Source organism: Melospiza melodia, chromosome 3 (genome assembly GCF_035770615.1).
Source record: "Melospiza melodia melodia isolate bMelMel2 chromosome 3, bMelMel2.pri, whole genome shotgun sequence".
In the NCBI taxonomy this organism is placed as follows: domain Eukaryota; kingdom Metazoa; phylum Chordata; class Aves; order Passeriformes; family Passerellidae; genus Melospiza; species Melospiza melodia.
The window spans coordinates 116,269,485-116,291,145 of record NC_086196.1 but is presented as its reverse complement, the minus strand read 5'-3'; the positions used below and the strand labels follow the sequence as shown (position 1 = coordinate 116,291,145).

Here is a 21,661-nt window from a genome sequence, read left to right as displayed (position 1 = left end):
TCAGGACAGAGAAGGAGACAGGGTGGTGCAAGGCTTGGAAAGAGAAAGCACAGAAGGGGTGTTCCTGCAGGGCAAAGCCAGGCAGTCGTTAGGACACTCCCACGTGCTCCAGATCAATCATGATTTATCAGCAGTCAGGTGTTGACCATCTCCAGGCGCCTCTTTCCCCCAGTTCCACACCTGTGCCCTCTGCTGTGGCCTGAGCTTTCCCAGGGCTCCACCATGGAGCCATCGCTCCCACCTCCCCCATGAACCAGGAACCTGCTGCTGGGGATTGCTCTGTGCTCTGCCCCCTCCGTGTGAATTCTCTACCCTACAAGCAGCAGAGGTGCCTGAGGACAGGTCCCCAGCAGCCATTGCTGAGGAGGGTGCCTCACCCACCGTTTCTTGCTGTCCCTCTTGGCGGTTTTCTCCAGCACGGCCCTCCGCCGCAGGTAGTCGTTCTGGATCTCGTTGTACTTGGCCGTGTGCTCCTTGATCAGGTCCGTGGTTTTCTTGTGGTGCCTCTTCACCAGGTCCTTCATCTCCTTGTAGTGCTTCTTCTGCAGCTTCACAAAGGCCTTCTGCTGCTTCAGCTCCTCGATGGTCTGTGCCTCCACCTCTGCAATGGCAATCACAAAAGGCACTTCAGCTCTCCAGCAGGGCAGGATTTCAGCCAGAGCCAGGGATTGCCACCAGCAGCAATGAACAAACCCTGCTTGTTTGCTGGGGTGAAGGAAATATGGCATAAACTGAGTGGTTTTATCTGAAATAAGCTAGCTAGCTTGAAAGCACTGTACCAAAATGGTTCCACTAGTATTCACTACATTCAGAACAAATTTAGCCCCTGTTCTCACAATAATGCTGCTCTTTTTTCTGGCTTAGATGGTAGCTTGGTGGTCATGAAACCACAATTCCTAAAATATTCCCTGTTGGCACCCATCTCATGAGATGTGCCCAAACATTGTTTACTTCAGCCCTGAGGAAGAACACTTGGCATGTGCATTTTGTAAGAGTTACTGCAGTCCCACTCACTGGAAGAAATGCCTAAGCCAGGTGCCAATTTCATAAAAAATATCTTTTTCTTGACAAAAAAGCTTGTCATTCTTCATTCTGTGTATTTATTACCTGTGAGGACACTCTGGATAAGATCTTCTGTCTTTGCAGGTGCTTTCACAGAACCTAGAGGTAAAAGAGATGTTTAATTCCAATTCTTTTAAAACAACAGCCACAACTGTGCTGCTTGAGGGCTAGAGCATGGCAGATGACACAGGACACACCCTGACATGGGCAGACTTTAGTCACTGGAGAAAAGACATTTTTTGGGCATTTGAGGAGCATGAAGACAGAAAGGTGACCTTCCAAACCCCACCTGAGCTGTGCTGTTACTGATAAGGAGGAAGAACTCCCTGACACCACTCACAGGAGTCATGTGAGTGACATTAGGCTGGCAGTACAACCACATTACACAGCGTGTGGCAGTGCAGAATTCCTGCACACAGCATGAATCCAGCAGATACTGCAGCCATAAAAATCATAATCACTGTGTTTAACAAGCATTTGCTACAGGAGATGTGTCAATACAAATCACACCAGTGCCTAGGACTGGGTTTTGTGTGTGCAGTAAGATGTCACTGTGCATAGAAACAATTCCAAGAGATTCCTGCACTTGCAGCAACAACAAAAAACCCCCAGCATATTTTCTTGCTCGTAAAGAATTTCAGTTTCACCACCGATGCAACTGTTAAGTAGAAGATATTTGTATATTTGAAGCAGAGAAAAGTGGTGGGAAAGTTTTTACCTATTTTAGACAAACAAAACAAATACACAATTTCCCACCTTTGTTCTTTAGACACAAAGCACTTGAAAAAATATTACCCAGACTAATTTAGAAAAGATGGGACTTTTTTTTTCTCTTTTCCTTTGTGTTGTTTGTTATGTTTTACCTGGTGCTGGCTGGCTGTGCACAACCTGAGTGGCTGGTTTGGGGGTGAGGGAGGCAGTGAAATTCACCCCATTTTCTGCTGGTGTTGGCCTGGGCTCAGTGTTGGCTTCGGATGGTGCGTCCCCGTGGTCAATCTGAAATCACACCATAATTCACATAATTCCTCCCAACACACAGACATCATTTACTTGCTTTAGTTTAGCCTGGCTTTTAAATGAAAATTCTGCAAACATTGTATGTAAAAATAATTTTAAAATCAAACAACGGAAGAAGAGATCCTTAGGACCTGTGCTAACCCAGGTGGCTCATTTGTGCAGGGTAAATTTCAAGAAGAAATGGAGCATGCATTATTCTGAAAAAGTATTTTAAGCAGATATAACTCATCAGGGACATTTTTTAGTGCAACATATATTAGCTGCACCAGATGTGAAGGCTGTACTGCAGTGGAGAGCCATAAAATCTTTCTAGAAATAACATAGGTGCTGCCAGGAGAATGCTCCCCAAATCCCTGCTGTGAGCAAAACACGTACACAAGATTGCTGCTAAATTTCATAGACACACCCAGCACTGCCATTCCTCACCATTCTCACAGAGCAGGAACATCCTTGTGACTCCCAAGATCTGACATTCCTGTAACCACACTCCAAGGGAATCTGTGAACAGTACCTGCATTCTGCTGCATGGGCACATCTGTGGAATCCAAATACTGAAGCATTTTCCACACTCCTTTCCTTCTCTCCAGTCTCCTCAGGGCTCAGGCTTGCAGCGTGCACTGCACTACACCCTGGACACCTGAACTGTCCCTGTGACCATCAGGGTTTAACAGGCACCAGCCCTCACAAACAGAAGGTCATTCAAAGCAATTTTATTTTGAAATGTTTCCGCTTCCTGCTGTCCCCGCCAGGGCTGGTTGCCATGGAGTCTCAGGGAAGTTTTGGATTTGTTCCTTCAGCTGCTTCCATCTCCTCCTCTGATGCTAATCACATTACACGAGGAGGCAGGACAGCACAGCTGGCTTTTTATTTCTGCCCCATGATTACCCCACGCTTGCAGAACATCAGCCTGTGCTACATCAATGGAGGCAGAATGGGTTTTGATCCAAGGCTTTGTGCTGCTGCTGGGCTCCTTCAGCCTGGCCCTGACACTACACTGTGCATTCCAAAATTCCTGTCTCACCAGCCCATCCCTACCAGAACGACAGCAGAGAGGTACTGTGGGCAGGAGCATGATGCAACTGAAAACCAGCGCCAACAACTTCATTTACACCAAGCAGCAATGGCTGCAGTAAAACACAGAAAAACCTCATTCAGCCAACATTTCTAACAGAGGAACAACATGACAGGCAAAAGCTGTAGCTGTGATAAACACACACAGATGTGGCGATCCTCACAGCTCTCCTCAGGCTGCAGTTCATTAGCTTAATAAAAACAATGTTTGCTACACACATCACCAACATTTAATACAAATAAAGCCAGAATTCCCAGCTCCTGGCAGCTCTGTGCCCCACTGCATGGGAAGTGGGTGTTACCTTCTTCTGAGACCTGGTTTGTAGGTACTGTGAAATGCTGCATCACACCTTGCTGGGGAACTATTAATATAACCTGTCACTTTGGGACATAAAACATCTGTGTGCACAAGCTGAAGCAGAAATGGGAGGCAGGATCACAAATGAATAAGGAATAATTTTCACTATATCGAGCAATTGAATCTCATTAAAAAGCACTTTCTCTTCCCATAATTCACCACACTGTGCTAAAAGAATGCTAAAATAAACATGATTTTTCCTTTTTCAAAAAGGGTTTTTCCTTTTAGGCTGTTTTAAAAACATGATGTAATCCAGCCTTCTAATTTACACTTTTAATAATCACATAAACTGGTTTCTATTTCACGCTGCCATGTCTACTGCAACACGGTGCATTTACCTAGCAGAGAGATCCATTCCTATAGAGGACAGAGAGATCCATACCCATAGAGGACTCTATCTATGGGTCTATTTTTATTTGTACAGAGAAAAGGAGCTGCTGCAGGCTGGGATTAGCCCTTACCAAGGAATTCCCTCTGGATTGCTCCTCCTGTCTGTAAAGGACACTTGGCAGGGGAAGAGAGGGCAAAGGGATCTTTGTAAATAAATGCAGAAAAGAGACCCTCAGCCAGTTCTTCAGCATTCTTTGCTTATGTGATTGCACTGACATTAACAGATAAAGTCATGTGAAGTCTGAAGAAAAGCTGATTTCTTGGTTTAAAACAATTCACTGCTAGATAGTTTAGTTCACTGCTGTTCTGTGAGGAGCCTATGGAACTCCCTGCAGGGTTGGGTTTAAACTACAGCAAGGAGAGCAAAACAGAATCCTCTGAGTTTTCCTCCGACAGCTGCTCAGGTCAGAGATGTGTGTGAGGGGAAGGACAGAGGAGTGGGGAGCAGAATCTGTGCTGGGAGCCAGAACAATCAGTTCCAGTGTGCAAGACTGAAACTGGGCTTTGGGAATGGGAACCCAGGTGCAATTGCTGGCAAACGCACTTGGGTTTGTTCAGCTGTGCTGCCAGTGAATGTACCTGCAATCATGGATTGGTGTGGGCCAATAGAAGTGAAGATGAGGACAACGTTATCATCACAAAACATGGTCAGGGAATTCAAGATTTCCAAGCACAGACGTTTCCCAAAAAGTGCCTTTAAAATAGAAGGTAAATGTGGTGGACTCAGACTGACACTTCCAGAGGCAGCTTTGTCCCTGTCCCTTGGTGCTGCAGCTAACTCAACCCTTACACATTTATAGCAAACAGATCACAATCACTACAGTTTTCTTTCACAAAATATTTCTGTGCTTCTCCAAAACAACCTCCTTTACCCTATGAGCTTCCAAGCTCCTTGATAATCATCCCTCTTTAATCCATTTGCTGCAAGAGACACTCTATGACAAGAATATTTCTAACTAACAAATAAGCCTGTATATACCAGGAAAATGTGTAGTTTTCAAAAGTAAAAATGACCTCTAAGGTATTTAAAGGATTCTGTTACAAAAGGCTTTGCTATTAATATAGAATCTCAGGTGTGGCGTGTCCTAGATAAATGTCTGGGATCCTATTGAGCATTTCAGTGTCCTCATTCAGAGAGCCTGTGACACTGCACACACAGTGAAGGGCTGGCTACTGAATTGCAATGACTTTCCCTCATCTGGTCTGCTTTGGGAATGTATTCTGGGCTACAAAATCTAGTTCAGAGAGGCTCTGCACTTCTGAGCATTGCAGAAGGCAGGCACCAGGGCAGAGGGCAGTTAGGATTGAAAAGCATTTCCCTGTCTTAGCTGGAGACTGCTGAGAGCCTTTGGATCACGGGGTGTGCCCAACACCTGGCACAGCCACCTCTGGCAGGCAAGGCTGATGTCCCCAAACACTGCTGGAAGCCCAGTGACAGTGTCTGGGACAGGTGGTTTGACCATGCAGGATCCATCAGGAACCACAGTGAACTCTCAGTTATACCCACAACAACCTCTGTGCATTTGGGGGCACAACACCTTCAATTACACAGAAAAAAGGTTATATGTGCATAACACCTTCAATTCTACAGAAGAAGGTTCACAGCTTAGTCTGCAGGTAACCACACTTATCCAGACATTAACAACTAAAACTGGGGCCCCCACAGCTTTCAGCTGAGCAACACTAAGCCTGTTTTATTTACTCCATGGTCTCCTCCCTCTTCATTTCTAACATCCACGAAGGGCTGAACTCGAGGCCCCTTCCCAGTTAAATTATTGTAGGATTACCCTAAGTCTCTTCAGGACATGTTTGCTCACAGAGGATCTATAGAGACATCATAACCTGAGATACACAAATGTTTCTCAGCAGAATGACCTCTCCAGAGACAGGCTGAAATTCCCTGCAATTTGTAGTATTTTCAGGAAAACCTCCTGACACAGAGTTGTCATTTTCTGCAAGGGGAAGCAGCAGCACAGTGGAAAACAAGGGGCATTGTGTCACAGAGATTTCAGGTGCTCCAGAGCAAAGCTGCACACACACAAATAACACAAACAGCCCTTCCTGTGTCTCAGCTCTGGGCAGCAGGCTGCTCAGTGCACACCAAGGTGCTTTTAGTGACAGCACACCCCCAGAGCAGTGCTGCTGTGTGGGGTGTGCTGTGCCCAGCCCTCCCCAGGGTGACATGCGTACATGTGTTCATATCATTAGGGATGTTCAGTGTTTGCCTTCCCAAGCAAAGAAGGTGCTTTTAAATACCACAGCATCATCTCCAGAGGCTCAGAAACCTCCCTTACCTCTTTCTTGACCTCCTCCTCATCCTCCAGAGTGAGTGCAGCCAGCTGCTTAGCTCTCTGCTCCATCAGGTTCACATATCTGATGGGGTTGGATAAGGCCTCAATCACATCTGGGAACAAGGCAAACACTTCAGTTCCAAAGCCCTGGAGTTGTGGCCCTGGCACTCAGGGTTTAAGGAGAAGGCAGAACTGTGTTTTTCCCTGAAGATGCTCTTTGCCTGGCATTTAAAGCCAGCCCTGTTCAGAGACAATGCCAAAGCCAGTTCTCTCCCTGGAGCATGGCACCCTGCTCAGGGAACAATGACATCCTCATGTCCTGCATGCAAAGTTTCACTTGTGCTCCAGTGCCAGGTGCCTGGGCTATCTCCTCCTTTGGAGCCTGCTGAAAATGAGAGCTGGCCCTAACCCTAAGCTTCAGGCAAGGTGCTGTAAATCAAATCAGGCCATCTCCTGGGAGTGAGGATCCAATGCAGATCTCTGCTCACAGGACTGTCACCCCAGCCTGGCAAGCCCTCCACACCCCATGCACTTTGTGTTTCAATTAAAAAAATATTAAATAATATAAAATGATATTAAATAATATAAAATTATATTAAATAATATAAAATTACATTCCCTTCTATTCCTCAGCAGAGAACTGCCTGTATAATCCAGAGTTACCTGCATAAGTGTCAGGGACGTAGTCTTTGACCTCGATGTACACAAAGAGGGCTGGCAGTGTCAGGGGCTGGTTCCTCTCATTCCTCAAGCAGATGTAGTGATAGCCTGCAAGGTAAGGAACAACCAGTTCACAGCAGAAACCCCTCCACAGGCACTTCCAATGTATATTCCTGTTGTATTTGGTATTTAGAGAGTGGCAGCTCCAGGGACTGCTGGGAGGGGAAGGTTCACCTGAGGGTTTCAGGGATAACTGTGCAGACTGCTGGAAAGGCATGAGGCACTGCAGCTCAAAATTATACCAGCTGTTTATTCTTACATATGTGATTGATGCTAAAAATGGTAATTTATTTAAGGTTTTCATGCATTCTGGTTTAGTACCTCTGTCTGGATTTTTTTAGTTTAGTACATCAAATGTAATTTTCAAAAGTGACCCTGGTAGTACTCAGCAACTGAACAGCCAAAGTAAACTGAGATGTAACAGCCCATCCACACACAGCATCTGATTAAAAAATATACAATGTGGCATGATGGCCACAGGGTGTTTGTGTGTGTAAATCCTGTTGTGTGACCATCCTCAGGAATACATCTGTAGGAAGAGGAATTCCAGGCTGTTTTGAAAGCTGGCAGCCCAGCCTTTGATCACTGAGTGCCAGGCCCAGCTTGGCAGCCACCCCTGTGAGAGGTGTCAGGATGCAAGGATGCATTTACCTGGGAAATCCTCACCTGGCTCATGTAAGCCACTCTGTCCAAGCAAAGGCCAAATCCTTGCTTTGGGAACAGTGACAAGGCTGTGCATTTGTGTGACAGCATGATACAACTTTCAATAGCATCTCAGAAGGGAGAGAAATGAAATATTACAAAGGGTTCTCAGTTCTCTCAGCCTCCTCCAGGTTTTCAGCAGGACACAGACTGAGCCCAACAGGCTGCTCTCCATCACATGCTGCAAACTGAGCATTGCTGGGGCCAAGGCACAGAGAAAGGGCCTGGGAGAACAGCTCTGCTAGGATTCCACTTGCCAGAAGAGGAAAATCCTTCCCATGCCCCTTCTCCTCTCCAGTCACCCACCTCCCTTCCTCTGGCACTCTGCAGCTCCATCCATTCAGCCAGCAGAAAATGCAGCTGACACAACAAAGGTGTCAGCTGGACTGACAAGCTAAGTTTGCTCCTGAAAAAGGCGTGGAGATGATTGCTCAGGAGTAGTTTGGCCAGCTGTCAGATGTGGGGGCATGTGAGTTTTGTGTTGATAAGGCACAGGATAGATAAGGATGCTCTTCCTTTAGCAGGAGTAAAGCTGGGAGCACGCTCATGGCCCATATGCTGCGCTAATTCAGTTTCCTCCCCTGGCTGGAGAATCTGGCTCTGGATCTGAGCACTTCCCTTGCTCAAGCTGCCAGTGTCACTGCCTCTTTCTGAAACAGCATCTCCAACAAGTCCCTGGCCTGGAAAACGTGGCCAGAGTTGTCACACAAGGTAATTTTCATTGAAGTGGCCACTCATTATAGTAGAAATAATGTGATTTAGAAGAGGCCAATAATGATCTTTTTCTTTTAACTTTCAGCAATGAGGATGAAAGTAATTTTGGATTGATTTAAAGGTATTGCAGAGATATAACAGCTGGCACACAGGTCAGTCTCTCATGTGTGCAGAAATTACATTGAGGGGAGGAGGTTTGGCTTTCATTCCCAGCCACGTCCCATGCTCACAAAGATGACATTAAAATTGGCTCTTGCTGCTCTCTCTTCTCTTAAAAGTGTGCAATTACACTTTTTAGCACAAACCTGTTGCAATTGCCCTCTTCAGCATAAACCTGTGAGCATGAAATTGGGGTACTGGAGAGAAGGAAGTGCCAACTATGCCTCCAATGCTTTAGTTCCATTGCTTTTCCTGGACAGTCCAAAATGTCAATTTCTGCTGAAATATGGGATTTTTGTTTTTCAAGTCCTCATTTGCAATGAGCTGCTGAGTGGCTGCTGATCAGGAGCAGCTGGGATTGTGCCTGGCTGTCTCTTTTCAGCACACAGTGTCTGTCAGGATGGGGAGAAGCTTTTACCTGGTCGGATTGCTGAGACTGGCAGGATCCGGTGGCCAATGAATTTCCCTCCTTCCTCATACACTGCCAGCCTTAAACAGGCCAGGGAAGGCAAAACCACCTGCAAGGCAATATTACTGCATTGTTAAATTTCACTCTGAATGATGCAGCTCCTTCCACAGGCTGCACAGAACACATGCTAAAATTTATCTGGTCATTGGAAGGAAAAAACAAACAAACAAGCAAAAACAATGAAAAAAGCTTCTCTGATTTATTTTCAACTTCTAAAAATAGTAGTCTCTGAGCACAGGGCAGTCAGGCACGATCCTTAACTAAATACAGAAATAAGTACACTAATTAGAAGTTCATTACAGAAGAAAACTGCCAGTGATGTTTCCAAACCTAAGCTCTGGCAGGCTGCCACAGAAAAGCCATTGATAAGGCCAAATTATTCAGGGAAAAGAGCACTGCTGCAAGTACCAAGTGTCTGAACACCCTTGTGAGAGAAACCCAGAAGAAACTGTTTTACAGGCACCTGGACTGGGGATATGCTCAACCAAGGTGCTCAGAGGTTCTGTTCAAATACTGGCTGCAGGCATATTGCAAAGTGCAATAAAACACCCACACTGCATGGTGCCCAGTGTGCTCTGCCCACAGTTCACTTTGGGAAGCAAGGGTCACACCAACCTTCTTGAACACTATGGCTTCCTCCTCCCACACTGGGTTCACTGCATTGCCTTGAGAGGTCTTGGTCTTCAGAGCTTTCCTCCTGGTGTCCACAGGCAGGCCAAACATGTCCACCTCCACATAGGTACCCACTTTTTTATCAGAAAGGAACTGGCCTGAAATGATCTAAAGCCAAAGGAGCATTGTCACCGATGGCAGTGGTGGGTGAAGAAATGAGTGGCTGCAGAGCTCTCATTAATGATCAGTAGCGGCATTTAAAATAGAACCAAAATAACACTAAGCCCACAATAAACAGAAAAAAACCCCCAATATTTGACTGCAGACACAGAAAAACAGCTTGTGAGGCCTGGTTTCTGTGACCCTGTGGTTCTGAATTCCCCTATGAGCAATAATGTGGCTGAGACCAGGCTGCTGCCCTTCCCTCAGCAGGAACACTCATTTGGATCTCCTCCTCCATCTGTATGCCCAGCTCCTGACAACTCTTAAGTTCTATCTAGTCTCAACAACAGGTTCAAACAATGCTTAAAAATCAGAGGCTTAAATGGCAGAGAAATTATATACATGCTTTTAGCTGTGAGGGAGAAAACAATCTTAAAAGTCTGTGTTCTAATAAAGGCTCAGGAAGTTTATGGTTTTATAGCTGGAGATATAAAAGTGAATTCCCCAAGTGAATTTGTCCCCCTGCCACAGCCAATGCAATCTATCCCCTTGAACACTTATGCAGGTAATTCTCCACCTGCAGACTCCTGGCAGTCCGTGAACTTCATCAGAGGCCCTCAAAAAGGAACAGGGAAACCCAAGTTGGCAATGAATTGCAGCTGACATTTATGGTTCCACAGTTCTGCTGGAGAACTTTCAGAAATGCAGAAAAATTTATTGATGCGGAGCATGTAGTGTTCTAGCTATTGCAGTTCAGCCTCCCACTTCACACCAGCATGTTTTAAATCCACCCCTTTGTTTCTAAAACACAGCCAAACTGCTCCTAAATCCATACACCTCCCAGTTCTGTGATTCTGGGATTACTTCTATAGCAAAGAGTACAGACAATAAAAATATATTGATTCCTCCTACAATGCAAAATGAGAGGCAGAGTTTAAAAATTAAATGTTGCTCCATGAAATTAAATTTATTTTATTGGCATAGTATAGTCATTTTTGAGGCCGCTGCACCACAGAAACAGAAATATATCCTTGCTCTGGCATTGCCATGAGAGCACTTCCACAGCTGCATCCATACCTTGACAGACAGAGTGTTGGCCACTATTCCATCCACTATTCCCTCAGTAAATGGATCAAAGTGCTTGTCTGGCCTTCTCATGAATTCTGGCTTTAACCTGTAGCCACTTTTGCCATTGTACTCGTACATTCCCATGTTTATTTGCATAGACAAATCTGGATGTGGAAAATATTGGAAAGAGTTATTTTATGGAAAATAAATAATAAAAATAAATAAATAAAATAATACATAAATTAAAAAATAATAAATTCAGTTAAAAAAAAGCAGTAAAATTTTAAAAATTACTGTAATTCCTGACTGCAACAGAAACAGTAAAAGCCTGGGTTAAACACTTTAATTAGCAGCTCTATAGTACACTTTAATCCCTAGGTAATTTTTGACAAATACAACCTTTCCTACCTATGAATCAGCAAGTGCATGGGAAAAGTGGACACGTTCAGCTCCCCAAACGCAGAGCACAGCAGGATTTGACTCACCCACAGTTTGGAAGTTGAGGGCCACCATCTGGCAGCCAGCATTCCAGAAGACTTGGGGCATGTAGTTGGAAGAGTCCACTCGAGTTCCCTTGGGGTAAATCCTGCTCAGCTGCATCTTGTTGTACCTGAACAGGGAGGGGTTAAGGTGCACAACACCTGACAAGAATCACCTGGCACACAGGTGAGAAGGGCAGCTGCAGGGCTGAATTAAACACAGGTGATTCTTTACTGGTTCCTCACTGGATTTCTGCAAGCATCATGCTTCCAGGTGTCCATGGTTTTGCAGGAGATATGACAAATATGGGGCAGTTAAAGCTGCTGCTGTTCCTGCATTGAGTACTCAGAACAAGCAAGGAAAGAGCACACTCATAAAATTCCATTTATCTCTACATTCCTACTTTGAGATTTCCCTGGGATTACATTTCCAGAGGCCAGCTGCTTGTAAACAGTGAATCTCGCTCTGGAGCAGGGAGAGGTGCTCAGTTAAAAAGCGGTTTTCTGCAATGAGATTAGAGTTGGCCTCCACATGGACAGAAATGACAAGTGTACACATCTTCTGGCTGAGTTTCCAAACCTCTGAGATGAGGATGTGCTGCAGGCAATCCCTGGAAGGAGCTCTCCATTCATCTCCTTTGAGGTACTGCTTTATCTGTTTATCTCTTTTACTTCATTCATTTTAACTGCAGCCATGAGGAGAGAGACTGAGAAACATCAGAAGGTCTAACCAGAACGTTCCTTAGCTTTTCTTTAGAAGCTATAAAAATCAAAATAATTGAGAAATTGTGTGCCAATAAATCAGTAGAGGCATGATGGCAAAGTGAGCATTCTCATGTGACTTTGCAAAGAAGTCATTTTGACAATTTGCTCACCATTACTCTCGCCACTCCATATAGGATGATAAATTTAACAATCAGAATTAGGTCTTCAATATGTCATTTGTGCCTATTCCCTCTAGTCCTAGCCCACAGCACGAGGACTCATGCCAGTTTTTAAATTAGTTCATCAGAACTCAGGCCAATTAATTCCTTTAGAAATCTTTAGAAAGAATAAAATCTAATCTACAAATTTCATTTGGGTTCCCTATTTCCCCAGCTCCTGTCTGTGAATTCCAATAAAGCTCTGTAGCAGATCTCAGATATAGAAGGACTTAGGAAGGCACTTTGTGAAAGTCAAGGATACTCCACAAATTCCACAGGAGACTTTGTCAGCTGCTCAAGCCCTTTGGTTTCCACGAAGGAAGACATTTCAAAGCTCTTGTTGCGTTCTGCAGGTTGAGAGGGGAGAGAAAACCAGGGATAGAACAGGTTAGACACAAACTGGTGTTGTTTAGTGCCAGTCCCCTCAGCCCATTTTCAGCTCTTTTCACCCTGATCCCAAGGAATTGATGGCTGTGCTGCCAGCAGTGCCCTGGCTCTGCACACACCCAGGGCTCCATCTCTGGGTGCACTGGGGGGGGAGCAGAGATCCCATCTGTGACACACAGGGGCTGCAGCACCTGCCGTGGGCACTGCTGGGCCTCTGCCCTGTCCCTGCAGGCTCATGTGGGGCTGGAGCCACCTGCAGCTGTAGGAACTGATTTCCATGGCAGGTTAAAGCAGCAGAGCAGTGCAGTGGCTCTTGGTGCATCAGGGGCAAGGTCAGATGTGTCCAAGCCACCAAACACCACTATCCATCTGTCCCTGAAGGTACCCTCCTGTGCCCCAGCAGGGATTCAGACCTAATCCCCAACTGATTTCAGGCTCCTATGATCCCTTTTATTTGGTCAAACTTTCTGAGCAGCTCCTCCTCCACACCTGAGCTGGCAGAACAAACATTAATTTGTGCATTGTTGTCACCCACCTTAGCCTGATGTGGGCACAGCCTCTCAATGCACCCAGGCACCAGGAGGCAGCACAGCCTAAATCAAGACCCTGCTAGCTTCAGAACCTTCCCTTGTGTGCAGAGGAAAGGGTTTCTGTGAACTAACCCTTCCCACTCCATCCCAGCCAGCCCTGTGCTTGCCTGGAAGGGCCACTGGAGTCAAATCCATTAACTCAGCTCTGATCTGCTCAAAAATGAGGGGACAGTGCCTGTGCTGGGGCAAGACCTCTCCAGGCTCAGCACCTTGCTGCAAGAAGCCAGAAGGGCAGAGAGAAGGGGTAGGAATGGCTGTAAGGGTGCTGCAGCAACCCAGGGACAGGCTGCCAAGCTGCAGGGCAGGGACAAAGCTGAGCAAAGGCTCAGAGAGCAGGACACAAACAGGTGGGCTCTGTCCTCCCAGGGAGCCACAAAGGAAGCAGTATATCCAAGGAAATGGTTTGGGCCACTGTGAGAGGAAATTGTGCTGCCAGCCTGGGAGCACAAACCATTCTCAGCCTGTGCTGGAGAGTCAGAGGATGAACATGGGTTTCCAAAAGTAATTCCTGCCATTAGGAGAGCTGGGACTCACCCTCGATGGTGGTCCCTATTTCTAATCAGCAACCATCATGCCACTGCTGTTATTCACAGCTGTTATCTCCTAATGGTGAAAAACTCCCATTATTCCCTACAGGCTGCTCTCCTACCACTCCCTCTTCCTTTCTAACACACAATATCCTTTCCTTCTCCAGCTGGCTCAGCTCCATCTCAGCTTCTCATAAAGGCACTGAGATTGTTGTTATTCCAGCCACCCCCTACTGATGGCATGGCACAGCAACACACGTGTGCTGGTTTGATCCTGTTTAGAATATAGGTGCTAGAATTTCTGGTAGCCATAAACTCTTATCTCTAGGATTTCTGGTAGCCATAAACTCTTATCTCTAGAATTTCTGGTAGCAATAAACTCTTATTTTTCAGCCTTGTCTTTAAGTAGAGCATTTGTAGGAAACCAGAGCTGGTAGCTGTTAAAGGATTTGGTTACCAACTGTCCAGAGCTTAATCAGATCCTTAACTAAAAGAAGAACAATTATTTCCTTGTAGTATCTGAGAGGATTAAGGGACCTGCCCTTTGAAGAGAAAACTGCAGGAGAGACATTTCTCTCTCGTGATATATTACACTATGCTATCTTATCAGGAGCAAATTACTGCAGAGTGAACAAATAACTCATTGAAAACCTTCTGAAAAACATGGGAAAATGCACTCACAGCTCCTTGCTGCCAGAGAACAGGGAACATTTCTAGTGAGGGCAACCAGGGCACTGGTACAGATCCACTGGTGCTCAATATTGCTGTTACTAGCTTGGATGCAAGGCCACAAAATGCACTTTTAAAATGTGTGACTGACAGAAGCAGTGAGGTACTGCTGTCACCACAGAGGGCTGGATCATAAATCCAAACAAACTCTGAATAAAACATAATAAATTAGCAAAGGGCTGGAACCTTGGAACTATAAAACTGTACAAAAGACAAGTATGGATCTCTGGGCTTAAGAAAGTGAGGTCAAGTGAACAAAAGTAAAATTTTTGGGAAAGAGCTGGATAGATAGCAAACTGAAAAGCAATCCTTATTTAATCAGCTCATTTAATGAAGACCCAGCAGAGTCCAGGCCAGGACTAAGACCAGAACACTCACGTTGTTCTTTAGGCAGGCAGCAACATTTCCCACCTAGGGACATATTCATGACACAATGACTTTTTTGGACACAGACACCAAAAATTTAATTCCTTAACAATATGAGTTCACTGAAACTCTATTATTGATCAGAGGTCACACCAGGACTTAGAAAGATTTGACAGCAGCAGATCTTTACAAAAAGCAAAACTCAGAAAGGCAAAGGTATGTGAACAGTAAAAACAAACAAAAAAACCCTACATGAGACAATTGTCTAACAGCTGCATCAACTTGTAGTGCTAGGATTCACATGGCTTCCTCTCCAGAAGGCACATCTCCTCCCCACTGTGCTCCTGTAACTCTCATTAGGGCTGGAGGGGATTATCTACACCCCACGGGCCCTGCTGCAGGGAACCAGCACAGCTCCTGCACGGGGCATGCCTGCTCGTGTGTGGCACTGCATAAATACCCACACACAATGAATACTGGGAACTTCCCAGTGTTTGTTATTCAGCACAGCAAATGCCACATCTTGTACAGACACAGGGACTTAGGCACAATTACCTGTCCTCTGCCAAGGACACCACAAATCCGGAATAAATTAAAGTGCTGTGCACTTCCTTAACTGAAAAGCTGCAAAAGCACATTAAACCTGTCAAAACAAAGTGAGAAAGGGCAGGCAGGCAGCGGGGGGTGTGCATCAAGGAAAGCAGAGATGCTGCAGTGTTTGCTGAGGATGGCACTGAGTGCATTCCAGCAGGGGGTGAGATGATGGCCCTTCCTTCACAGCACACAGGGGCAGGAAAGTGAATCTGCACCTGGGGAAAGGCAGACTCTGCTTGCCCTCAATCTTCTATAGGAGTACTAGAGGCAAAAAGAAATAGGAATATTTATGACCACCTTTCTCAAACTGCTTCAGTCACGGACAACAAAGAACACATAACTTTCAAAACTGTTTTTGAAATGTCAGCATGTTTACTGTTGATGGAGTAGGATATTTAGACTAAAAGAGGCTTCAAAACACAAATGGATTTATCTGGCTGGATACCAAGGGAACATTTTCTGTCTCTGTTCCTGAATCTAATTGAGAGGAAGCCAAGCACATTTCTGCACAATTCTGCCAAACACTTGCCAGGTAATTTTAAGATGTTTCTTACTTACTTTTTGATACTTCAAACGACTCAAACTTCACAGGCTGAATGTAGTTTACCAGGTTAGACATCTCTTCAGTGGCCATGGCCTCACTTCCAGCAGTACCCTAGGGAAGAGAAGGGACAATGCTGCAGTTGGTCTGTCCATCAGAAGCCACAAATGCCAAAGCCCAGTTTTCTATCACTTGTGGTGTCTTTCACTGGCCCTGGCTAAGGAAGGCAATGCTTCATGTGGGGAATGCCACATGGGAAAGAGCAAGGTGGGCTGGAGGATGGGAATGTCCACATTAAACTGATGCTTTATTCATTGTTTTCATGTGGCTCCCAGGAAGGGACAGCATTGCCCCCACCCCAGTACAGTGCATTAGTGCTCCTGGGTTCTGATGGCAGGTTTTGCATCCAACAATGCTAAAAGGCAGCTGCCCCAAACAGATCTGCTGTGGTGCTGCTTGTTCTTCATCTTGAGAAAACAAAAGTATAGAAAAAGCAAAGATGTGTTTCCAACCCGACCAACAGCCAAGCTGGGGAAGCTGGTGCTGGTGCTCTGCCTGCCTTCCTCCACTGGATGGCAGCTCCAGTCCTGCTAACACACACCAACCCCATCCCCACACCATCCCCGCCCTTACTTCATCCATCGACGACTTCTTACAGTCGTCATCGTAGTCATCGTCGTCGTCGCTCTCCATGTCTGCTTCTCCTGCAAAGGTCCAAGCAGAAGATGAGGCCTGGCAGGGACAATGAGCAGTGACAAACCCAGGGAGGGTGTGCAGCAGCCCTGCCTGCAGCAGCCTGTGCTGTGCCTGTGCTTCTTGTCCCAGCACCAAACCCAAGGGAGGGACTCATCCATCCTGAGCATGGAGTTCAGTTCCCATTGCCCAAGCAGCAGAACTCTTGCTCTGAGCTGCCTGATGCTCGTTCCTTGGCCAGCAGCACTGAGAGGCGGGTGCAGTGTGCTCAGTGTGGGTATCTCAGAGATATTCCTGAGTTATTCCTGACTGCTCTGATATATTCCCGAGTTTGGGACATAGCCCCAGGGTTCGGAGGTGTGAGTCCAACCTGCAGGGTGCATGCAGGGCTCCAGGAGTGTCCCAGCCCCTCTGGGCAGCTGCAGCCTGCACGGGGTGAGGAGAGCACCATGAGAATCCATGGGCTCTGCTGTGCTGTGTGCCAAGGGCAGCTCAGCAGAGCCCACCTGTGCTGGGCATGCAGAGCCCTGCCCCGAGGGGCAGCAGTGCCAGCAGCTCCCTGCAGGGCCCTCTGGAGCAGAGCTGAGCCGTGCTGTGCCAGCTGAGGGCACTGCAGACCCAGCAATGGCAGGAGTGCCCAAGGCTCATCCTGCCCCTGAGAGCTCAAATGGCACCAAACACAGCACATCCATTGCCTCACTCCAATTCTAGGGCACTCACCAAACTTCCACGGGCAAGGTGAGAATTATTTAATACTAATTAACAAGGGCCTCTCCTCGCCTTCAAAGTGTTTTGATTGGTTGCATCCGAAATTAAATCATTAAGGAATATCAAGTTTAGCTTTGCCTTTAGAAACTCCTCCTGTGGGCCTGGCTGTCATAACGTGTACCTGTGCATCCTAAGGCTCTGGGAAGGAACATTTACCTATCCTGCGGTCACCCACCCACACCTGTAACAGTGACAGCTCTCCCTGAAGACTTCACTCCACAAACCTTCCAGCACAACAATCTAACTACTGTGCAGCATCCCAAATTCTCCAGAGACTGGTAACTCAGTCTCAGCTCCCCCTGTCAGTCTGTGTGCCCTGAGTCAATAAAGAGGCTCCTCTTTGCCCCAGGGGCCCCTCCTGAGCCCAGGGAGCACACACGAGTGTGCCTTGCACAACCCAGGGATGACTGCCCAGCCTGCATGTCCTTCCAGGGCCAGATGTGGAAATGTCAGCCTTTGATTCACCAACACACTTCTTCCTGAACGTTTCATTGAGGAAAATAGCATGATTGCTCAACAGGCCCAGGGGATGGCTCAGGGAGCCTCAGCACAGTGCACAGAGCCAGGCAAGCTCTCCCAGGGTTTGCACTGACAATCTCTGCATGGGGAGCTCTCCACTGATTGAACCAGGCTGGCAGAAGAACACCAGAAGGGGAAGGTGGGCAGGTTCTGGCCAGCTTGCACCTCTGAGAGCAGAGGTACACGATAGCCTGTTCCTGCTGCAAGCGCCCAGGGAGGAAAGCACACACTGCATGGCTGCTTTGTTTAAAAACATTTAACACAAACACTCCCAAGGAGATCCAATCTCGTTTTCAAGTTCTGCATCAGACAGCAAAACCAGGACAAGTAACACACAGGGGTGCCAGCATGGACTCAAAATGAGAGTGTCAGTAGGTGTGGTACACCTGCACTGCCTTGTCCCAGCAGCACAGCCCTCTCTCCCTATTCATAGCAGGCACAAAAGCCACCCTGAGGCTGTCCAAGGGACAATTAGCTGTCATACCATCCTTACTGGCTGCATTTAGGTGACACTGCAAACCCAGCTCAGCACGGGACCTCTCCAGGGCTCCCTGGCACACAAACACAGTGAAAATAGAGTCCTGCTCCAAGGAAGCCAAACAAAATCCTGTCCAGGGACAGAGGCAGCCAGAAGAGTAGCAAAAAATTGGAGGATACCGCTTACAACACAGGTACTGCCAACCCTCACAGGCAGAAGGGCACAGGAAACTCTGAGGAGAGCCTGAAGGATGTTTCCAAGGAGCTGTCCCTGCTGAGTGGGGCAGTGTGGAGGAGATAGAAAAGTGCTCCTTGGCAGAAACAACAGTGGGCAAAACAGGCTGAACCCCAGGTTCAACACAGCAATCCTGACTGGAGGATCATCGGGAGAGCTGGGAATGACAAGCCAAATCCTTGGCTTGAGGAAGCACTGTGCTAAACATTATCCATTCTCATCACCCTGACAGACTGGCAGCTCAATGAAACCAAAGGGTAGACAGTGCTTGAAATTCAGAGGGATCTGGTAATCTGTGTACCTCAGCACTGGCTGATTTTTAAAAAGGGAAAAATAACCTTTATTCAGTTTGATAAACCATTTTGCTTTGTAACAATGGGCCGTGGTCTCAGCTGGCATCAGCAGCAGTTACACCCACTGAGCCCAAAACCTTGTATGCAGTTTTCCATTTAGGCATCATGGAACCATGGAGCCGATTCTGTCCTCTGTCCCTGCCTTCCATGAGTCCTTCCTTGTAGCACCCACTGCTCTGACAAAACCATCATCCCATCAGTGAGAAACTAACAATCTGCTTATTTAACAGTATTTAATCCCGCTCCATCAGCAAGCTTTAGCTCCTTTCAGTGTGGGCCTGCTTTTGGTGAAGTGCACATCCTGCAGAACTGCACTGCTCCTTCCTGCTGTGACAGAATTTTGGAAATCTTGTTTGCTCACCTCTGTCCATTGTGCAGGACCCAGGTCTAAGAGGCTTCTTTACCAAAATTGCAATCTGTCTCAGAAATTCTTCTGCTTTTTCAGCTTTGCTCTACTTTTAGAAAAAGTTTCTCCCACTGACATGTATTGAAGTCACTTCCTACATCAGTTTCATGGGCATCCTGCAAGGCATCCTACAAAGCTCAGAATTCTTTCTTTAATTATTGCTACTATTTCACTAGCACTACACTTTCATATGGTCTTATAACACATCAAAAACGTGGGTTTACTCGAGTTTAAATCTGACCTCAAGCAGTGTAAGACACTGCGAATCTTGATATCAACTCCAGTGTGAATTTCCACTTTGTTTTGCACTGCTGTGAAAAAACTCATTTAGAATCTCCAGAAGGCCAAATCAGCACAATTTTCTCCTGGAGATCAGCAGCAATTCTGACAGGAGCTATACAACCCAATAGAGTAGCTTGAATAATATATCCAAGCTGTTAAATGTCAAGATTCTATTAAGGCTGGAGCACTGAAACACTTAACATTGGGCAATGTTAAGAATCAGGCTTCTGATTAATTGCATTGCTCCAGAAAGAAATTGGTGCTGGGTGCAGAGGAGCACAAGGCTGCAGAGCTCCAGGGTGACACGTTGCCAATATGGGGATGTGAGAAGAAGGGTGGCATGGTCACTCTTGGGCTCTCTGTGTAGAAACTCTTCACTACCACAATGTTCTTATAAAATGGGGAATAATTTTTTTTTAACTGTCCACAGACAGAAAAAACTGGCACCTGACTTACAGGAATGCTGCATGCTCATAGCTGTAAGCTGTAGCTGTAGTCTCTGGAGCTCTGAATACTTAAAAATTCAAAGCACTCTAGAAAAATGACATTCTGGGTGTTCCTCATCACTCATCCCCAGAGTGTTCTTAAGTTCTGTCAGATTTGTCTGTCCTCAGCTACAATTGCTGTAATGATACTGCACTTCCCACAGGTACCATTCAGATAAACTCACTGCTGTTTGGCAGCCTGGATACCCCCACAGACACTCACTGAGGATGCTCTAGCTACGATCAAGCACTGAATGACAGAGAGAGGAACAATATTGACTAATTGCATTCTCAGAAAGAGGCACAAGTGCCACAGGAGAGGCAGAGGCTGACACAAGGACACAAGCAATGTGTGTTGGCAGTCATGGACGAACCAAGTGACCACAGCAAGTCTGCAGCCTCAGTTCCAGCATTTTCTAATTTGTAAGTGCTCATCTTCATAACCAGAAGCTGTTCCAGAGGTAAATACAGGCATACTAGTCACAGTTGATTTGTAAAATTACACACGCTGTTCTGGGATTGACCCCTCTGCCTGGCACCATCATCATCACCACCTTTACTCCCAGCCTGGGCCTGTTCCCAGCACAGCTCCTGGGGAGGCTCCTGAGGGCAGAGCTGTGGCCCCAGTGCAGCCCAGCCCCTCAGAGAGCGAAGGCTGTGCTCCCTGCCACTGTCCTCACCCTGGGCTGCTCACAGAAAGGGACAGCTGGGAATGCAGGGCTCATTCCAAATGCTGCAGACGAGGCAGATGGAACACACACCTATCCTTCTCCTGCTTGGGATTTGTCAAAAGCAAATCAAGAAAATAGCATTAAGTCATCTCTGACACAGGGATTAATCTTGCTTTGAAATCCAAAGCATGCCCTTTTTATCGTTCCTTAAAAGCAACAGTTGAAAACTCTTTTTTGCTGCTAATAGGATAAACAATGTTATTCACAAACGAAGCAGGATTTCTTTCTCGTTAATTCAGCTTGGGGCAAACTGCCAGCAGGAAAATTTTCAGCTCAGTTAATCAGAGTTCAGAAAAAAACTACAAACAATGGGGAAAAGTTTTTAAATGGCAAATGGCAATGAACTGATACTTCAGCAGAGCTTTCAATTTACTCTGTGAGTTTTCTACTGCTGGGGCATAAATATCTGTGCTTATAAGAACATAAAATTTCAGTCTGGACAGGAGAAGAAATTCCAGCGCAGGGAACAGACACTGGGCCAGGAATTAGCATATAGAGATGTCATTATTTCTGTTTCCAGCTCTGGAAGAGAATACAATCTTACAGCACTTTAAACAGAGGTCCATGACATGCAGGACATCAGCAGGCTGAGCCTTCCCTGCCAGAGGAACAGGGATCTCATCCCTTTATCCTAAACCCTGAGGCACTGCAGACGCTGTGCAGGTTCTGGGGAACAGGTTCTGTCTGAAAGGGCACCAAATAATGGCAGGCACAGCCCAGAGGCAACAAGGACAGGAAAACATTTCCATTTGCTATTGGGCTTGGGCACACAGCAAAGGCA

At 46.3% G+C, this 21,661-nt stretch overlaps 1 protein-coding gene across 5 annotated transcripts in view; it reads right to left on the bottom strand.

The window, feature by feature from the left end:
* The window catches only part of PLCB1 (phospholipase C beta 1), a 281,298-nt gene that overhangs the window by 54,451 nt on the left and 205,186 nt on the right, over positions 1–21,661 (bottom strand). For all 5 annotated transcript variants that reach the window (XM_063152825.1, XM_063152826.1, XM_063152824.1 and 2 more), the window contains exons 15-26: positions 16,565–16,635; positions 15,949–16,045; positions 12,460–12,544; positions 11,281–11,405; positions 10,805–10,959; positions 9,569–9,733; positions 8,903–9,002; positions 6,853–6,957; positions 6,193–6,302; positions 1,926–2,058; positions 1,108–1,161; positions 382–601 (exon numbers count right to left, since the gene is read on the bottom strand). In XM_063152825.1, the coding sequence (XP_063008895.1) occupies positions 382–601; positions 1,108–1,161; positions 1,926–2,058; positions 6,193–6,302; positions 6,853–6,957; positions 8,903–9,002; positions 9,569–9,733; positions 10,805–10,959; positions 11,281–11,405; positions 12,460–12,544; positions 15,949–16,045; positions 16,565–16,635 (1,420 nt within the window). The remainder of the gene's footprint in view (positions 1–381; positions 602–1,107; positions 1,162–1,925; positions 2,059–6,192; positions 6,303–6,852; positions 6,958–8,902; positions 9,003–9,568; positions 9,734–10,804; positions 10,960–11,280; positions 11,406–12,459; positions 12,545–15,948; positions 16,046–16,564; positions 16,636–21,661) is intronic.